Source organism: Streptopelia decaocto, assembly GCF_964273445.1.
Source record: "Streptopelia decaocto genome assembly, chromosome: 2".
Classification (NCBI taxonomy): Eukaryota; Metazoa; Chordata; class Aves; order Columbiformes; family Columbidae; genus Streptopelia; species Streptopelia decaocto.
In genome coordinates, this window is record NC_138655.1 from 65,302,935 (window position 1) to 65,324,157 (window position 21,223).

The window sequence follows — 21,223 nt, forward strand, 5'->3', positions numbered from 1 at the left end:
GCATTTTGCTAGCTGATTGAACTCCCTCAAATCACCCAATTAGGGAGAATGGCCAAATGCAAATCTTGGAATGCTGAAAATGAAGACCAATCACATTTGATGGAATGTTCAAACACATTTCTGAGGAACAGATATCTTTATAGTGTTAGGTATTCAACTGCACACTAAAACTCCCCCCTGCCCCTTTATAAAATTAAATGTACTTTTAAAGCACTGGTCTAGATTAACATGGAGTTACTTGATTAAAATTTCTGCCCTCCTCCTAATACTTGTGCTATCTGCCCTACCCCGGCCATGTCAACAAAGAAAATTTGACTCCAGCTATGAACAGGTCTTGAGGCTTAATTCAGAACTGTTCATGCAAAATTAACTGCAATGATCAATGCCACTACAAAAATGTTTTTTAGTTTCCCATATTAAGCATAAGTTGACTCTGCTGAAGTCCACCCTAGTTCCATCTGATTTTTTACCAAAGATGGACATACTCCCAAATTTAACAGCCTCAGGGTATGTTATTTTTCCAGGACGACAAGAAATAAATACTCAATCCCTGTTCCTACTTTGATGCTAAAAGCTCCTTTATTTCTGAGATTCCTGTACAACACAGTGGCTACTGAAGCCTGAGAAGTGGAAGCAAGCTGCTAAAATTGATCTTCAGAAATAATCAGCGTCAAAATACAAAATGAACTTCATATCAATAAGCATTTTTCCAGTTATGAAACGTGACTGGATCCATTCGAATGCAGGATGCCAGGGACAGACCCGAAAGCTGTTTCATGGCTGTGGTTTAAATTGTGCAGCAGCTACCATGATAGAATTCTATCCCACTGTGCTAGAGTCTCTGGCTGACATGAAAGACAACACTGTATTTAATTTTCTCTCTCCTTCACTGTAATTCTTTTTCCATTACACACAAATAATAGAAGGCCATACGGATGAGAAATAAATTAACAATTCTGAAGCCTGATTTATAATCACAGAAAACAGCAATAAACTCAAGCAGCAGAATACCCCACCACAACAGTTACAGGCCTTCAGACATAAACCAGGCAGAACCGTAACACTTATGACATCACATCAGTGACAAAGGTGAAGCAATTAAAAAATTAGAGGAAAGCATTTTTAAAAATAATGTCATGTTTTGCATAAAAAGCAAATTAAAAATTATCTCCAACACACACTGGTTTTTCCCCACCACCTAGCTAACCCTTGGAATCAACATAAACTTCTACCACCCTGAGAACAAATGTGGTGTTTAATGTCTTTCCAATTATAACCAATTTTTTGCTAACAAATATAAACATTGCTGTAGTTGTAGGGTACTATGTAACCATCCGCAGCCTTTACAAACAGAAAAACAAAGGAAAAAGATTACTAAAACAAAATCCTTCTGTTTTCTAGATGGATTTTGATTCTGTATGCACTAAACAAGACTCATTATCCTGAGAAGACACCACTAATTCTTCACCAATTATGAATCATACAAGTTATGCTATGGTAATATTACACAAAATAGTGGTTTTGCCTTTTTTTTTTTTTTTTTTAAATCCTTTAGGTGAACAATCTTGCTTTAGGAGAATTATTCCAGCTATATGGAGAATTCTCCTTGGTTTTCACACATACCTGATGGGCATGTTATAGGTAGTATGCTATAAACTGCTGTATAATTGAAACATAGATACCCTAGATATATTTATTGTTTCCCATCACTTTATCACTCTGTACTGATTTGAAGTGGTAACACTGCAACAGAGACCTCAGTAGATTCTGCAACTCCAAATTACCTCCAGTGGCTCTATCAACTACATGAGAGGACTCCTTGGACATCTAAACTGTGTCAAAATAAAGTGTGCGAGTACTTCTTATCTTTCATTGCCTGACACTTAGGTTATCTGAAAGAACGTGTTCTATACGAGAAGAGGGTTATATTTAGCAAGGAAACAGGCATCTGGCAGTTTATAAACCATTAGAGTGGTAGAGTTGCATTCAATTTACGAAACTGGCTTTATCTGGATTAACGAAAGTGGAAAAAATTGTCCCAAATCCTTTAAGAGATTTTTTGTGGTTGTTTCAGTAACTTTTCCATTAAAAAATAAGTGGTCTGATAAGCAAGGAATTAGAAAAATGTAAACCATGAAAACCAAGTTATTCTCATATCACAAGGACTCCTATGCTGAAAGCTGGTCATTGCAGACAGACCATTCTAACCACACAGTGCCTTATTCAGTTTGAAAACAGCCAGTGTCAGGGGATCTGACTGCAGAATTAGGACATTCAGATTAACAGAACTGTAGGAACATCCCTGCGGGTCTTTTGTTTGTTTGTATTGCATTTCTCATCGCAAAGAGTATTCATTTTACCTTTGAAAAAGTGTAGCAGATAACTGTATTACTGTTTTCTGATAAAAGACCAAGTATGTTTCCTTGCTCTGTGTTCAAAATACATGAGAAAATTATGTGGTAATCAACATGACTATAAGTCAGATAAGCACGAAGGGAAAAATAACAGAAGGAACCATTTTGTGAAGAAGACCAGAACCTTCAGGATGTTTAAGGAATAGCTGTAATTTTATTTGCCCTGGATTTTTGGTAGTTAAATCACAATAACTAATACCTATGCACCGAGTTTCTGATGCACAAAAAGAGGATTAGTCCTGTCAATCTTTGGGCAATACCCTAAACTATTTTCTAAATGTTGTCTCCCAGAGAAAACAAACAAACAAACAAAAAAACAACCAACCAACCAACCAGCCCCCCAGAAAACTGAAAGAATCACTCTGTGTAACCAGGAACTAGCACACTTCACTTCCAGCAGGTCTTTCAAAAGTTATTTAAAAAATTCCACCAAAATCAACACTCAACAGTGATTTTTGTGTGTGTGTGTGTGGTTTACTATAAATAATTTCAAGGAAAATGAAAATTGGGTAAAGGGATTTATTATATATGACATGACAGTGTTTTTGGTATCATATTAACAGAAAACGTAAAAATGCCTCTTTTTTACAGATTTTGCATTTTTAGTTTCTTGTCTACAGCTTCTTGTCTGCCTTCTCCTCTTACCTAATAATTAACAACCTATTTTACTATATCATTGGATGAATTTTTGAAGATTGATCAGATTTAGTCCTTCTTTTTATTTCTTCCTTTTTTTTAGAAACTCATTTTATATCTTGCATATACACTGTAGAATGAATGAATTTCTTTTTCCTGTTTAGAATAACTTTTTAAAAATAAATTGTCAAAATTTTATACCAAATATGTTTTCTGGAAAAAAAAAAATAAAATGAAATGAGGTTTGGCACTCTGAGACCTAAAACTTAGGTTCCAGTGAAAGTTTTTAACTAAGTCACAAATCACAGCAATTTATTAGACTAAAGATTTAAAACGTTTAAAAATATTTCTGACAAGAATCAATCTGTTCCTTCAACTTGCTGAACATTTCAACGCAAAACTCTTAATATCTGCTATAAAACGCTTCTTCTTCACACTGTCTGAAAAAACTTGAGTATCGTTTGTTCTATTTATATCCTAAAAGGTGTAGCTGCTATAGGCTTTCTTCTCTCCATAACTTTCTGATTAAAATGGTTTTGTTAGTGTGTTATAAGGAACAAGAACTATGATTCTTGCAAATACCAGATTTGGGTTGTGCATTGTCACAATGACTTGGTAGACCAATCTTAAAGAGAAATGTTTCACAAACTGCCTCACAGAAGCACTAAATGCAGTGAATAATTGTGCAGTAATTTCTTTAAAAACCATTATACCTGAAGGAATAAAGTACATAAACACGGCCGAATATGGTTGGTGAAACTTTGATTCATTCCCTCCCTGAAGGGATGTTGTTCATCTCTGAGGTTTTGCTGGTGTCTCTGAAATTAATAAAAAAAGGACCTTCTTCATCTTGGAGGTTTTGGGGTTGTTTTTGGAGGGAGAGCAGTGAAAGGCAATTAAGCAGTGCTAATGAAATCTATCAATTTTACCATAATTGACTGTCAAGACTAAAAAGCAGGCAAAAAGGCTAAGAAGGGGAAAGAAAAAAAAAAAAAAAAGAAGAAAAAGGAACTACATAGCAATATACAATTTAAATCATATTGAGAGATGCTGTGTTTTGAATAGGACAGAGATGTCTGAGTCCCTGCAGAGTCTGGTTCACAGATGCTACTGACTGAATGTTTTCTCAAAGATGCAGTCCTGCTATGGATGTAATGGGATACCCCATAACTGCACAATTATTTTACTGAAACCTTCAGCCAAATTCAATGTAAAAAGAAAGCAAAATACAAATTTTACAGGCAACTAGATTCTAGTATCATCTTTCCACATTATTGTTTTTTACTTTAAAATCCTAAATCAGTTTCAGTTGTACTGGGATACAAAACATAGTCTTCTTCAGCAATTAAGGACATGAAAAAGTCGATTCTGCCCTCATTGTTGATGTCTATACAAAGGCAACCTTAGTTCTGCTACTTCAACATGTTTTGACGTTAACTGATATCCAAGACAATTGAAATTAACATGGGAACAGAATCTGACAAGCAGTGGCAGAAATGATGGCAACTTTCTGTGTGCTCTCACCGCAAGGAGGTGCCTAAAAGCACTCGCTCCATCCACCACTGAAATACACATTTCTGGAAAACTCTGATTTCCTTATCTAGCAATGTCACCACCAAAGTACACTGCTTCATGAAGCCTGTCCCTGAAACGGAGTCTGCTCAGCTCTCTTGGTGAACAAGTATGGCTCTGCACACTCCTGAACATATATGTGCCATTAACGTCTGACTGATGTTGTCACAAACACAGTTAAGTAATTAAGAAGTTTTAGGGCCATACTCCTACTGCCCATTTTACTCTGCTGAAAACTAGAAGCAATGTCAATTAAAAAAAAAAATACTATGAATTTGCAATGCTGCAACTGAAAGCAGAATGAGGTTATTACTGTATGTGACCAGTTCTTCTTCAGTCATGGTCAACATACTTTGAACTTGACTGCGAAAAAGTACAAAATATTAATACACTTAAATGGCAACTGAAGTATGTTGTAACAATACCTGGGATGTACAATACTGGAGTTGGAGATATTAGTGCACTATAACCTACCACAAAGAATAAATGATGGAGTCAAACAGGATGTATTTTCAGATCATATTCCAGCTATTCCTCCTGCTAAAACAGTTACTTATAAGGTCACTGTAGCTTGCAACACTTGGCAGTTCCCTGAGACCACTCTGAGTTGTTAATTCAGATGACACGTGTGCTTAAAAAAATCTCATAACTGAGGAAGCATACAGTGTCATCTCTTGGCATCAGAAGACAGGTAATGAGCAAGAGTCTCAAGGCAACAACATTAATTTTTAAGATAAGAGCTGTGGAAGTTCTGAAGATACAAGAAATACACAACTGTGTTTCTTTCACAAGAGTATTTAAAATTTAATGCTTGCTTTGCCTACTGACTTAAAATCACAAGCCTTCTCCACCCCACAAATAGGTGATTAGGACTTACCGTTACTCCAAAGAAGTTGGTTTCATTCATAGCATCCAGAAAAATTTTGCCAAGTTTATGGTTTGTATAGTTAAAATCTTCAATTTTTTGGTGCTTGTTGGTGGCATTGAGATACTTCATTGCCCGTTGTAGAGTCTTGGCAATCACCCATATTCCATCATATGCATAACCATGAAATTTGCTGGACTGCCCATCACCACGCTTAGCATTATATTCCTTTTCATATTGCTGTGGAGTCTGCAGAGGAGAAAAACCTCAGTTTTAATTCAGTACTTAACATTTTACAGATTTGGGTCCAAACCTATGCCTTGAGCTAGACTCTTCAGTTCAAAGACTAATACAGTAAAGGCTGCCAAAACAAACATTAAGAAAGAAACAAATTCAAACCCATGTGCTGGCTAACTTAGAAGACTGATGGTGAGACTGGAGGAAGACCTTCTTTATATGAATGGAAATTTGTTTTATTTTGCTTTCATACAACCAAGGCTACCAATATACTGGTGAGCCATGATACTAGAACCAAGAGTAAGTCTGTATCTCTGCAACTTTGTGGTCTGATTATACTTTAAAGGATAATGGAAAACAAATAATCTTTACTTGAACAACTATTTACTTGATGTGAAATTATTTCAATGGCAATTTGTCTAATGTTTTGTGAGTTTACTGTGTTGTTTACAGTGTGCCATCTTATCAAGAGTGGCCTTTTTGTAAAACTGTCTTTTGTGCTCACTCAGCAAGGCATGAAAGACAGGTGGAAAAAGATGAGAAGTGGCAAAATCAGGCATATTTCTTCATTGGATAGAGTTTGGAAGCATTTGTTCTGTGATAAAATGTTACGTACTTTACGGAAATACCATATAATCACATATTTAAAATGAGCCCCATGCCCTGTCCCCTAGTTCTAAGAGGCACAAATCAGCAATGAAATTAGCCATTTGCAGGACTGGGGTTAAACATAAAAGCTTTCAATTTCTGTGCTCAACTATTTAACTTGACATGATGCAGCAGGTGATATTGCAGACTACAATTCAAGCTTTACTGTCCGTTTAACTGTAATGTTCCCACAGAGGAGGGCAGATTTGAGACAAAGGACTTTAATGCTTCCTTACCCTGTAGAGAACTGGAATTGATTTCTAAATATTTTAAAAATGCAAGCCAGTGGAAAGATGAGACTAAACATGATGACTGTGAGCTCTCTTTGTAGAAGAACTCTTTTAACTTCACCTCCCTCCTCTGTGCTTTGCTGCGTCAAGACACTGGTGAGACAACTGACTGTATAATAAAATAGTAGGAGGAAAAATACTAACCCTTCCTGATATAGTCTTGTTCATTTTTGAGCTGAGAGGCTCAAAATCCACTCCAATATAACCTTCCATGGCTGCAAGAAGATTTTTGCTGAGACATTGTGAGGAATTAATCCAGGATTCCCACCAAAGGTTTTCATACCACCCTGGAATAATCCACTGATACTTGCTGCCATACATTTCTTCATCATAAGCCTACAAAGAAAGAAAAATACAAAAGATATCAGACATCATAATAGCCATACTGAACATAAAAGTAATTGTTTTCTGTTCATGTTTGGGTTTTTTCCATTATTAATGAAATTATGGCATAATTGAAGGATACACAAGTATTTTGAACAGTTTAGAATAATTACTTGCTAATAATGAAGACTGCTCTCTTGAAGATTCCTGTCTTTAAAATTCAGACAATGAGAATTTACTAAAACCTATTTTGCTTTCAATATACCATTTATCCAAAAACAGAAAAATAAAATACTGAATTCTAAAACCACAGGAGATAAAGAGGAACACTGGTAGAAGGCACAACATTCGCATAAAAAATTCTCCATAACACAACCAGCACATGAGTGGTAGGACCACCATGCTACCACGTTTAAACTAAATTATTATTATTTTAATATCATCCTAAAGACCACATTGAACAGGATAAGGTTAGATGAGAAAACCTGGATCCTAGGCACCACTAAATCACAGTGTTGCAAATATGAATTATATGACTGTGCTAAAATGGAGACCACAGGGATGTTAAGTAAGCAGTTTTTCTGAGAAGCATGAATCAATAGCAACCTGATACAGCAAGCAATTTTCAGGGATTTTTTGTTTTTTGTTTTTTTTCCAGAAAGAAATTTCTTCAGCTGAAATTCTATATTGAGTACTGAATATAGCCCACTGGATTCCAAGATACTAAGATGATTGTTATCTCCTTTCAATAAATAGCAGATACGTAAAACAGGAAACAGAAATACTTTATCAGTCAGGCACATACGCTGTTTTGCCTAAAAGCTGATCTATTCACAGCAGATATTCTATTCCATTGTGAAGAGCATTCTAGGATAAAATTAGCAAATTTTATCTCAGATGTTTCTCTGTCTTGTAACTAGATATATTTCTTTTGACATTTCAGTCAGACTCCATTTCAAAACAGCAGATTTCATGCTTCTTTGGCTCCTAATATAAACAATACTGGAGATACAAGACATACTTATAAGATGAAAATTCCAATTTTTAGACATATATGCTACAGCCTTAGCACTCAACTGGAAAACTGCTCCATCTTCACAGAAAATGTTACAGAAGGAGGAAATTCTGAGAATGTAAACACTACATATCAGTCATTCAGAACATAACTTTTGAAAAATATCCTAAAGATCATACCAGAAGCCTACAGATTAAGATGAATAGCAAAAAAATACACAATAGGATAGTCTCCTAAATAAGTTAATATCCAAACTAAAATTGGGCTTTAAATCTGTGAAGGCTACGATAATGGTGTTCATAAATGCATTGTGCACAAAGCAGATTTGTTTGGTTGCAGAAGCTTTTGTTCAGCCAAAATCAAATTTCATGCATTTGTATACAATGCCACTTAAAAGCGCTCTGATCTGAAACCCTGTGTCTTGCATCTCATATCTTACTTTTTCCACCGTCCACATAAATTGTTTGTCTTTCTCTTGCTCATTAATTCTATCCTTCCAGAAACACATCTGTTTTGCCTTCCCGCACATCTCTACTCTGGCTACAGCTACGGCAACCCTGCATCCCAGGTCCATCTGCAAGGAAAACAGCAACCCTGCAATACTTTCTGGTGTCTAAAATGGTTTCCATTACACAATGAGGTCATTCAAGATCTTTTAGTGATATAGTGTCTTTTATTTGACAATTTTCAAATCTCTGAGGACACAAAGTTACACTGAATTGTGCTTTTAGAGAAGGACAATCATCAGTAGCTTCCCCTGCTCTATACAGATTAAAGTATCAAATTGTGTGTTGCAAGAAAGTATTGGCTATTAATATTCTGAAATTGGAGCTGCTGGAATTTTTCTGTTTGCATTTGTGCCTGTTTCCTGCATAATCTGTAAATGTTCCAGGATATGGGCTCAAAATCAAAAAAATCAAGATAGCCAGAAATTCCATTCTGGAAACAAGGGATCATCCCCAAGGTCGCACTGAAACTCTCATGTTACTGCAAGAATTTGATTACATGTCTAGATTTTGCTTTAAAGAAACAAAACCCAGTGGTTGACCATTTTCATTGTTGAAGTGTTAAGTTTTGAGCAAAATACCCTAATTTCTATTCCATGAAAAATAGCACATTCATCTCACTGCAGTGAAAACAGCATTAGAAAACTAAGGTTTCCCATAGAATTAAAACTGCTAACTGTTTCTGACACTAGTGTTAAATGAATATCTCAATCTGGTGGAATGGTAAGGTTTGAAGGGCATTGTGGGTGTTGTGTTTTAACCCGAGCTAGCAATACAACCACGATAGCCACTCACTCAACCCCACCCCTTTCCCCCCAACAGGGGAGAAAATTGAAAGGGAAGGGAGAAACTTGGATTGAGAGAAACACAGTTTAATAAAATAACAAAATACTAATACATTACTAGTAAATATATATATATATATATATATATATATATATATATATAAAAGAAATAAAAGATACCCAAGGCAACTCCTCACAAACATGCTGAGCAGCCAGTCCCAGGAAACAGCACTTGGTCCCCAACAGTGAAAAAAGAGGAAAAAGGCAGAAATGCTCAGAGGCCTCTGCAAAATGGGAAGAGGCCGAACTAAATGTCCTGACCAAACTCCCCAAACTGCGCCCCAAAGCAAGCAAGAGCGAGAGTGCCTGAAAGAGTGAGAATGAGAACAACCCAGAGAAAGACAGAGAAAGAGAGAGACCGAAGGGTCCCGATTCTCCTTAAACCTGAAGCATGAAGCTGATGGGATGGAATGCTCTTATTGATCAGTCTGGATGTCAGTCAAGCTCTGCCCCATCTCTGCCCCCCTCCCTTGCTGCCTCACACCTGTGGGCAGAACACTCAGAGTGTCCTTGGCTCTCAGACCAGAGCAATTAAAAACATTAAGTCTGTGCTGGGCTGTTATCTCTTGTTCTCAAACTAAGTCCAAATAATGACCATACTAGCTATGGAAAAGAAAGGTTGCTAACTGCATGAAGAAAATTAACTCATTTTCAGTCAAACCAGCACAATGAGGGGAGGCAAAAAGATGAACAAAATCAGCTTCTCCAAAGCTTGGTATCTTCTCCATGCAGTCACTTTTCTAGTGCCAGCACAGTTGTTAGTGTTCAGACACTTCAGTGTTTGGGTTCCAGAAGACTTATTTCAAAATAAGGCTTTCTGCCACCATTTCCTCCCCGTTGATTCTGCTCAACGGAGATGATTTTGACTCTTGAAAGACACACTTCCTTGAAAAATGCAGATCTTTCTAAAACTGTTTGAATGCACACAGACCACTTCTTACAGGTTTCAGTTTCTAAGGGGAATATTTGTTGGCACACAACAGCAAGACAAAGTTTTACAAGGGCTTTATACCATCAGTACAGCACAAAGTACTCATGTCCTACCTTATCTTTCCTATGTGCCCCACCTAAGCTGCAAAGCCCCGAGATGCAGTCAAGCAGCCAGGAATCTGTCCTGAATATTTTCTGCCCTCGTGAGACTGAACTCATTTATTTTTTCTAAACTTTTCATTCTTGTTTGAATCTGAAAAGAGATGCTTACTTACCACAAATAAATTTATGTAAGAAATCCCTCTACGTGTAGTAAACAATTACTATCTGTTTGTAGAATACAGCCTGCAAAACCTCACTGCAATTCAATTTCTGTTGTGTTTCCAACATGTTAGTATGGACACATCCTATATCCTACCCCTACAAGAATGCCTGTAGGCTTCTGAATTGCAATGAAAAGCCATCTGTTTCTCATTAAAAACCAAAGTTGCCTTTAATTCTGAAGCAGACTCAGCAGTAATACTATATCAGCTCAAGAACAGAGTCCAGCCCTTTTGTATCAATGGTGCTGATTAAGCTCACCTTTAGTTGTTACTAAATTTTTACTAAAACAGCCACCTGAAGCTCATTCAGTGACCTATGCATAATAGTCATCTTCTTTAATTGTCTTCAGACGAATAACTGTATGAGCTAGGCATCAGTCTTGATGTGTTCATCGCTATACTTCATTATCTCTACAACTTAAAGACAATATGTTGGAAAAATTCCCACTAACAATTTTTTAAAAAATAACATTTTCTGCCAAACTGAAGTTTTTGTTGGGAAGATGCAATTTCAAATGAAAAAGAGATTATGTCTATCCAACACAATCACCCATTTTGATTGTCAAAGTGTTAAGTTTTGAGCAAAATACTTTAATTTCTATTCCATAAAAAATATTGCATTCGATCCACTGAGGTGAAAACAACTTTAGAAAGCTAAGACTTCCCATAGAACTAAAATTGCGGGTTTTGACACTAGCATTAAATGAACAGCTAAGCTTATTTACATCATTGTGGGAAACACCTGCTAACATTCACTTTGGCTTGAATTAGTCATGTAATGTTTTCAAAGTTTTCCACTGGATTATACTGGATTTTAGTTCATTTATCTTTGAGTTATATGCTCTGCATCTTTTGTGTGTGTGTGTGTGTGTGTGTGTGTGTGTGTGTGTGTGTGTATATGTGTGCGCGCGTGTGTGTCTGGTGGGGAGAGGGAGGAAATAGCCAGGCAAAATGAAAATGAGGATGGATGTCCTGAGGAAACCTCACAGTGATTGTTGAATCCAGTCAGAAAATTGAGGCAGGTTTTAAAGATTTTCCCACCTACACAGATCACTAGAAAATAATATTCAGACTATAATTACAAAAAAGTCCAACCATCTTGCACTAGTACAATAGCACATTCCTTTAACAAACCAAAAGACTTTCATAGAATCATAGAATCATTTCAGTTGGAAGAGACCCTCAGGATTATCAAGTCCAACCACAACCTAACCTAACTCTAGCACTAAACCATGTCCCTAAGAACTTCGTCTAAACGCCTTTTAAACCCCTCCAGGGATGGTGACTCCACCGCTGCCCTGGGCAGCCTGTTCCAGTGCCTGACAATACTTTCACTTAAGAAGTTTTTCCTAATATCCAATCTAAACCTCCCCTGGTGCAACTTGAGGCCATTTCCTCTTGTCCTATCACTTGCTACTTGGGAGAAGAGACCAATACCCTCCATGCTACAACCTCCTTTCAGGTAGTTGTAGACAGCGATCAGGTCTCCCCTCAGCCTCTTTTTCTCCAGGCTAAACAGCCCCAGTTCCCTCAGCCGTTCCTCATCAGACTTGTGCTCCAGACCCCTCACCAGCTTCGTTGCCCTTCCCTGAACTCTCTCCAGCACCTCAATATCTTTCTTATGATGAGGGGTCCAAAACTGAACACAGGATTTGAGGTGCAGCTTCACCAGTGCTGAGTACAGTGGCAAAATCACTTCTCTAGTCCTGCTGGCCACACTATTCCTGATACAAGCCAGGATGCTGTTGGCCTTGTTGGCCACCTGGGCACAGTGCTGGCTCGTGTCCAGCTGGCTTTCCCTGTCTGCCATCAGTCACCCTGTGAAATGTAACATGGAATCACAAGTGGAACCTGTCTGAACATACAGGTGGGAAAAGGGGGTAAAACAGGACATATCTAACTTATTGTGCTCTTAGACACATAGCTGTAGGAGTGCATGAGTCAACATTATATTTTATGATTAATAACAAGCTTACTGACATATTGTAGTTTATGAATATATAAATGACCTATTTTGAACGGCCATCTCCTGCAGTGTCCTGCTGAAACTCAAAAAATACATATTCATACAAGCCTAAACACACGATCTCTCAGATTTCTCCAGTCTCCAGGAAAATCCACCTTAGTATTTTTGGCACTAATGTACTTCAGAAGTAGCCATCACTCTTTAAACTGCTCCAAGTTACACATGCTTCCCACGTTTGTACCAAATTGTTGCTACAGAAAGCTGCAGTGGGCACTTGTGGGAAAGAGCCATTCCCCCCGCCCCCCAAAATCTTTCGGCCTGGAGCAGTGCAGACAAGAGGACAGCTTGCCCCTCCAAGGACTTATAGGATTTCTTCAGTGTCCTCACAGGCATATGGAATTGGGAAACAGCTGTAGAGGAAGGCAATGAGCTACTAAGGGCAGTGGCATGAACGAGGCCAATCTCTTGCCTAGCATTTGGTTGGAAGATCGGTCAGACCAAGACCCCTCAGCTGGGGAAACCCAGGCCAACCACAAGAGATCTGGGGAGGAGCTGGGCCACGAAAGGACCATTCTTTCTTTCAGGAATGGAAAAATGAGAGATTATCTCTGTCAATCCAATTTAAATGCCGGAACAAAGCAATCTATATACAAAGACTGATCAAAGATGAGAAGAATGAAAACACAAAAGAAAATAATGCTTTCTGTTCCCTTTTGGATGCAAACAGATTTTGTTTCTTCCAAATATACTCCACAATCTCCTTTCCAAATTTTGCTAGCAACTGGGACAGCTGCTGACAATGAGCCAACAAGTGCCTGAGACACATGGAGCTCTCAGATTTTGAACTTCTGCCTTTTCTTTCTTTGCTTAGATAGGTAACTTACTCTAAGTGAGCATTAAAAAACACCCTCTCAAATTTGTATGCCATCATTATTGCTTTTCTTTTATACTTATTGTGTTGTCTCAAGCAGGATTAATCTGGTTATTTAGACTAATAATTCAATAACAATACAAAATTTAGGCCACTAAAAAACTCCCTGTTTGGGGATTTTTTTTAAATATGTACATATAAAGATCCACGTTTTAATCTTACTACTTTCAACAGCGATCTCACTGTGTGTGTTTGCAGCACATTCATACACACAGACAAATAGTGAGGATATGGAATTTTATCTATGCTTGTCTTACTACATTTATTTTAATTCAAAAAACTATTTTTTACAAAGCAATATTTGCTTTCATGTAATAGATAAAATATACAGCAGTCAAAAGGGAATGAGAACTGTACAATTAGCAACATTTTGAGTAGCAGAGATTATCAGTGTTGGCTCGTTAGCATATGTAGAAACTGCTTGAATTTCTTGTTGTTTCAAAGAAAAACATGCAAAACTACATACATGTAGAGATTACCACCTGAACACAACTCTTGGACAAGATTCAAATCTTGTGGTTCTCTGTATCTACTGCTCTATGTACGAGTGCTTCCATGGATCTAACATGAAGAAAAATGCTCAAGCTTGATTTGGAATTTAATTCCACTACAGGAAAGCAATAAGAACAATAAGAACAATAAGAAGCTAACCATGCAGTCCATGCCTAAGTTCTACTGAAGTCAAGCACAAAGTATTTTATTGAAACAGAAACTGAACTAGGCATATGTAACCTCTCATGAGGATGTAAACTTTGACGAAGCTGAACCCCATGAAGAAATTTTTATGCTCATTTTTTATTCAAATGTAACTCATTCTTTATTCTGACATGTAATTAAATATATTTACTTACACAGCAGAAGACTTTCACAGCCATTTCCTCATCAAACTGGCCAAGGATTATCCGAACGTCATTACCCTGCAGATTAAATGAGATACATGGCAGATAAATTCAGTCACAGCCTTTCCAGAAACCACTTCAGTTGGCCATTCAAATTGTGTAGAGAGTTAGCATAGATTGCAGCTGCAGACAGCAAAATTAATTCAGAACTATTCAATTTTCTGTAAATTAAGGAACTTAAAATACTGCAAGAGACAGCAGCTGAGGTGTCTGAAGAAAGTGATTAAGCAATGGGACTCATCAGAATAAAACTGTAATGTTTATCTTGTCAAACATTACTATTAGATACTATAATATTACACTAAAGTGTCAAATATTCTTTTGATCCCTTGCAAGATTTCTTGTTTTCAAATGTTACATATTAAAACTAGCTGAAACTACATGCTTTTCACTTCTTACATGAACTAATCAACTAACTACATCAACTAAAGTTGAGAAACTGGACATACGTGAGATAAAATGCCTTGATATTATGCCCGCTTTAGTAATTTTTCCAGATTTTACTCATACAACATCTTCTCTACCCTCACTATAACACATTGTCAATCCCTCCTTCTCCCCCCACCCACGTCCACACATTAAAAAAAATAAAAATAAAAAAAATAATAATAAAAAAATCATCACACTGTAGGAATCTGTGTCTGAAGTCAAAAGAGATCATTTTCCTTTCATGCTTAGGAACACATTAAGAAAACATTCCTAAATTCAGGAGCATACACAGAAAAGTATTTCTTCAAGAACTGGGCTAGCTTTTTTCTCATGTGAAAAACTGATGCAAACATCTATAAAACACAGAACAAATAGCTTTTTATGACTTAATATTACCTTTTGTTTCACACAAAAGCTGAGTTCTCAGCAAAAGTTTGAACAAATCTAATTTTTCATTTCTTTTAGAAAACCCTTGGTTAGAATTACTCACCTCTCCAAGAAAAAAAAAAAGAAACAGATGATTCAGTGTGAATTTCAATGGCAAAAAACATTTCAGTTTTAATTAAATAAATTTATCAAAGATTTTCAGTTTAGATAATTTCAATGTTTATTTCTCGTCCAGCAGAAAATATTATGATGGACAGTGCAGAAAGATACGCATGAAATCAGTATCACTCTTAGCATGTTTGAAGTCAGAAAGTATGTAATATGGCTTTGGTCATTCTGAACCTGTGCATTTTCAGTAAGCCTGGTTCTCTTTATTTTTATATTTAGCCACAGATTGATAAAGTAACATAAATTTTATTGAAGCAGATTAGATTCTTTTAAAATAAACCTAACAGGGTCACATGAAACTAAATCAACAAATTAGAGCAAGAGTAGATGCCAGAGCAGGAAATCTGCAAGTGTGAGAACCGCATCTGAACCACATTCTCGAGAATCCCTGATGCACAACTGGAAAGCTTCAGAACGCAAACTCAAAGATCAGCTGTGGCTCTACAATTTGGTGATCCCTGATGTTCTGTCATCCTTGGGATACATGATCAAGCCAAGACATAATAATCAAATGTTCTTTTGCCTAAATCAATGAGTTTCTAGGTTGATGCATAAATTATTGCTTTTGAAGCATTCAGTACAGCAAGGAGGACATTAACATGTCTGTGTTCATAAAAATTTGGATGCTACGCAAACATGAACTGACTAAAGAAGATTAAAAGAAATATTCTACTGCCACCTATTAAAGTCATAAGTCTTCCATTTATAGTATAATGCCATTGAGAACTACAGCAAAAGAAGTTGAAATCTGATTTTTTTTCAAAAGACCTAAAAGCTATAACCTTAATAATCTCATTTTCTATGTATCTTTATATGCAATATGCTAAGAAAATGAAGGTTTCTGACAGAAATATGAATCTTCAGTTCTCCCCCACACTTGTCCAGGTATTAAACCTTTGAGAAGTGGGGAAAGTCACAATCCACATACTGTCATTATCCAAGAGGGTGATGCTGAAAGTCAGTAAATAAGGTGACTTGAGGCAGGGTCCAGTGAGAGAAAAAAGAGCACATGGGAAGGAGAAATGGACCCAATAAGGAATTCAGGTAATGAGTGCTTTTTAGACAACGATGGAACACACAGCTGGGGAGGTAGCAGTGGCCCTGAAACCAGCATTGAATAAGGAGCTTGGGAGGGAGAATTAGGGCTTTTCAAGAGTATGGCAAATAGGAAGCTTAAGAAATAGCTACTATTAGGACAACTTCAATCTCAGAAAGTAAGACCAGAAGAAAATGGAAGAACAATTTAGACAAAGGTACTCTGGGATGAGAAATCAAAGAAGCAGAACACAGCACTGGGCAAGCAAGGAACTTCAGACGGCGATGAAGATCCAGTGTGAGGCGGTGATGTTGCTGGGTTAAGTGGAGTGTGGAATTACAGGATCAAGTTGACAGTGAATATATGGCTGAATATCTTTGTCAAGTTTCAAGAAGTTGCCTCATGAAGAACATCATATATAGTTCTAGTTGGCTAGTCATGTATGGGAAATCATAAAAGATTCCTCCTGTTTATAACCATGCAGATATCAACTTGATGCTGTGAGAAGCAGCGTCTAGGGTTTTATGGCTTGCTGTTAAAAAGAGTGGAAAATTTAGTATGAAATCATGCAACCAAAGAATTGTACATTAGAACACATGTAGAAAGAACTAATTTAGCAAAGTCTGTACAATAGCTTTTCCTTTTCCACAAGTAACATTTTCCCTTTGTGCAATGATGCACTCCTCAGTAAGCCTCTTTCTCTCCAAATCTGCTTTTTGCATTCCATTCCATATTTTTCCCAAATTTGTTCCTGAAGAATTGCATTCAATATGATAAAGAAGCCTAGATCCATTTGATGTCAGGCTTGGGTCTGCTGGCCCCATCCTGCGTAAGAGATACTGAAGCTTCAAATTCATGCAACCGGACACAGCTCAAATCCCTTGCAGAAATTTTATCTGGGTGGATAGTCAAGTCTGCACTGAAGGTTATCAGACCTGGGTTCATTTCAGTGCTTGGAGGTCAGAGTATATGTCCACATTATATTCTCATGCAGAGAGATACATCAAACACTTACTGGGGCATAATTTTATTCCCCTTTCAGTCACAATGTTAACTATCAAATAGTATGATTTCCTGGCAGGGATATACTACAGGTTGTTTCAAAAAGATGAACTCACAATCACTATATCTCTGTAACCAAGAGCCACCCATGAATTAAACTCTCATCACTTGAAATGGCGGGGCATAGAGTTTCAAATGATTACTGCTAGATGATTCTCTGAGTGTACAAACAGCCCCAAGCCTCAGTCATTCGCAAGATGGTGAATGAAACTGGGTCCATCTTTTTGTAACACCCTGAATTCCTTTACATCAACCCTCATGGGACTGACGTAAATTAACAGCGTAACTCTCCCGTAGGGATTAAAGAAGTCACCCACTGGATCCCAGCAAGTGTCAAGTATAATATTTTTTCTTTCTCAAAGAGTTGTAAATTGCTTGCATGGAGCTAAAGCGTGTTTGACAGAAGAGTTTTTAATTCATGGAACTAGGCAGGTGATCTATGAGATGATTAAAAATATCCCAGGGGGAAGGCAATTCCCCAAACTGCACTTATGTAAAAAGACCAATGTTTAGACCGTTTGCCAGATGGTGAGCTGTCATATTTACTCTTTTCAGAGATTATAGTAGCAATATCAGCATTTAAGCTTTGCCCCTCAGTAAGCAATACATATGTTCCCATATGGACTAAAGTTCAAACAAGAAAATGAATAACAGTTACAATTCTTTTACCCACAGTTATGGTGGACTCTTCATAAAAAACATGTTTTATAAATGAAGACTATAGCACAGCCTCAAAAATTAATGACTTTCTTGCTCCCTTCTTCCTTTCTTATAGGTGATGATATTATTCACCCAGTAAATATAAAGCGTCTTTGGCATTACTGGAAGCTGAGTAGTATAAATCCTGAAGACAGTGAGGATCAAAACACCTAAGATGCTCCACTGAGGGATGAAGAGCAACTTGTCTTCTCCACTGTCTTTGCTAACAGCCTCACATATGAGGCACTCTTTAGCCTTTTCAGAGTTTTTGAGTGATGCACATTATGCTGGAATAGGCAGCTTTTTACATATTTTTTTTTTTTCAGCCTGCAGAGCTTCCATTCTCTGATCAGATTTTAATCTGCCTCATTTCTAATGAATAACACCACGATGCTGCATTATACAGCTTTCCAGAGAAGGATTGCCACAATATCTCATCTGCCAGGAAAAGTCAATGTCTTGGCAGGCTCTTTATAAAATATCTAAATCAAACAGCTCAGATACTCTGCCATGTTCTCTACCATGTATCTGACAGTCAAGATGATATCAATCTACTCAAACTTGGGTAACTTCGTCAATAAAGGCATCCACATGTTCTGCCCTCTAAATGCCTGGATGTCCACCTGAAGAACTACAGATGAGCCCCAAACCTCAGCTATGGAATCACAACATGCTGGCAAAACTGGCTGATGTCTGTGCTAGAGTGCACACCATTTACTTAGAATGAGGCTGTTCCCAGCCCAAAAATTTAAAATCTAATTAACTTGACTATTACAATAAGAAATGGTGTTCAGTCAGTATCCAAAACACCTATTGTATTTGGGAAATCAGATGGAAATGGTTTCCTTGAATTGGAATTCATAGATTGCATTTTTTTGGTCCTATGTGCAAGATACAAGAAAGTTGGAAGCAGAAGTTTTATAGCTCATGCAATTTGCCTATATATGCTCAGAATTTTAAAATATTTAAGTTGATGTACGTATATATATCCTCCCACATCCCTTTCTCTAGACACAAAATTTAGTTTGAAAGATACTCTTAAGTTTAAATATACTTTCCAATTCTGATTCAAAGAGGCTGGTGTCAATGTAGTAACAATTAAGATGTTGCTGGGAAAAATACAGAACATACATTTCTGCAAACTATATCAGTTATTTCTATTTTCTACTGCATAATCATTAATTTCATTAATTTAAACTGTGTTTACAAAAAGGAAAGGTATTCATGCCTATTTTAATCACAAGTACAGTAGGCAGATAATGGTTTACCTATATTAGGTTTATATCTTGAAGGAAGGAATGAACATTTTCAGCATCACATGGCTAAGCTGTGTCTGACATATGTACCTAAGGAAAAGCAACCCTACATTCTTGTCAAGAATAACCAATTGTCTAGATAATTGCTTATTTATTGTTGTAGTAATTTGTTTTGAAGAAGAAATCTAGAGATAACTAATAGATTGTTTGACCGAGTCTTCTGGTCTTCCCTATAAAACAAGCAGCACACTGTTGATATACAAGCAAGCTAGAATCTCATTGCTGCTTCTAAACTTCAGCCTAAATATACATGCTTATATGCACATTTTTCTTGTTATTACATCATCCATTGGTTGAAATAGCCTTCAGTATTGTTAAGTTTCTGATGCCAGGGGTTAAAAAGCTTGTCAAAAATGTGGACTTTACTGATAACATATACTGGAGTCTTTTCAATTCAAGATAGGAAATGCAAATGGGCTTAGACTGGACAGACACAAATGGCTTCCTGTAAATATAATCTTTACCTATTTATATTTTAAGCATTCAGGCTTGCATCTCTAGTCTGCAGCAATATTAAAGCACACTTAGTTTACTATGCTTCAGACCATCTCCTGTTAGCTTTGTTAGTGGCCTAGTCTTATACAGGTTGATATCCTTGGTTTAATTTTAGGTTTTTTAATATCATTCAGTTTACTAGGGTTTTTTAAAACCTGTTTTACACATATTTAAGAATTTTCAGAGTTGTGGCTTTGATTGTGTGTCATACGTATTTGGTGCCAGCAATGATTTGATCTTCAACATTTGAAAGTGCTTTCTCTTGCTGTTCAATCATTGTTTTAATGTTCATATGCAGCTTAAGATCTGTATATCCTATGTTTAGTTTATCGTTGGTTGCCCTGCACGGTAATGCTAAAATATAATTTTAATTTTATGAGATGCCAGGAACCTAATAAATCATTATAATAAGAGAAGGTTGGTAAATTATTATGCTCTAAAATTTATTTTTCCTTTTTTTTCCTATGACTCATGAAATAATGGAGATAATCATATGCAAAGAATTCAGTCTAAAATGTGTAAAGAAGCTAACGGAAAAATGCTTAATACTTTTGCTACATGATAATTTACCTTAAAAGGGCTTTGGTTCAAACCTCAAGAACTTTCACTCCTAAATCAATAAGACTGGTGTTTTAGGTACAAACATTAAGGCAGCAACAACTTGCTTTACTTTATGTCTTTAGCAGGAACTATAAAGAATATTTACTATATGCATGGATATTAATTGACTTAAACAGGACTAGGTCCTCTAAAAGCCATTTGTCAACATTACTGTGCAACGGAATGTAGTAGTATATCACTCTTATGTAAAATTTGTTTTATTAGTCTTCTTCATACAAAAATAAAAAAAAAAAAAAAGCCATGACACAATCACCACTTTCTCTTTATTCTTCAAATAGCAGCACATACCTTAAGCTTCTTTACACTTGTGCAAGGATCATTGGAGAAACTCTCAGTATCTGAAATTTCAATGTCTTCACCATACAGGACGCCAGTCAGATCATTCCTCACCTGTCAGAAGTTGAGAAAAAGGCAAACCAGTGAACTCAGATTCAGTGAGGAGGAAGCAGATGGACTATATTTATCACATTGCAATGACAAGCAACGATCTCAAAGATGATCTATGCACCCACTTTTTTTTTCCATTTTGCCTAAATTCTGATCAAAACACTATTTTTTTACCACTCTAATCTGCTATCAACAGGTATACTATGTAAAGAGTTTTACTAT

The 21,223-nt window shown here is 36.7% G+C and overlaps 1 protein-coding gene across 1 annotated transcript in view; it reads right to left on the bottom strand.

The window, feature by feature from the left end:
- Positions 1-21,223, bottom strand: part of GABBR2 (gamma-aminobutyric acid type B receptor subunit 2) — a gene marked incomplete at both ends in the record, with an annotated part of 486,849 nt that overhangs the window by 231,199 nt on the left and 234,427 nt on the right. The window contains 4 exons of the mRNA XM_082045863.1: positions 5,500-5,736; positions 6,807-6,998; positions 14,354-14,419; positions 20,903-21,004. Coding sequence (XP_081901989.1) covers positions 5,500-5,736; positions 6,807-6,998; positions 14,354-14,419; positions 20,903-21,004 — 597 coding nt within the window. The remainder of the gene's footprint in view (positions 1-5,499; positions 5,737-6,806; positions 6,999-14,353; positions 14,420-20,902; positions 21,005-21,223) is intronic.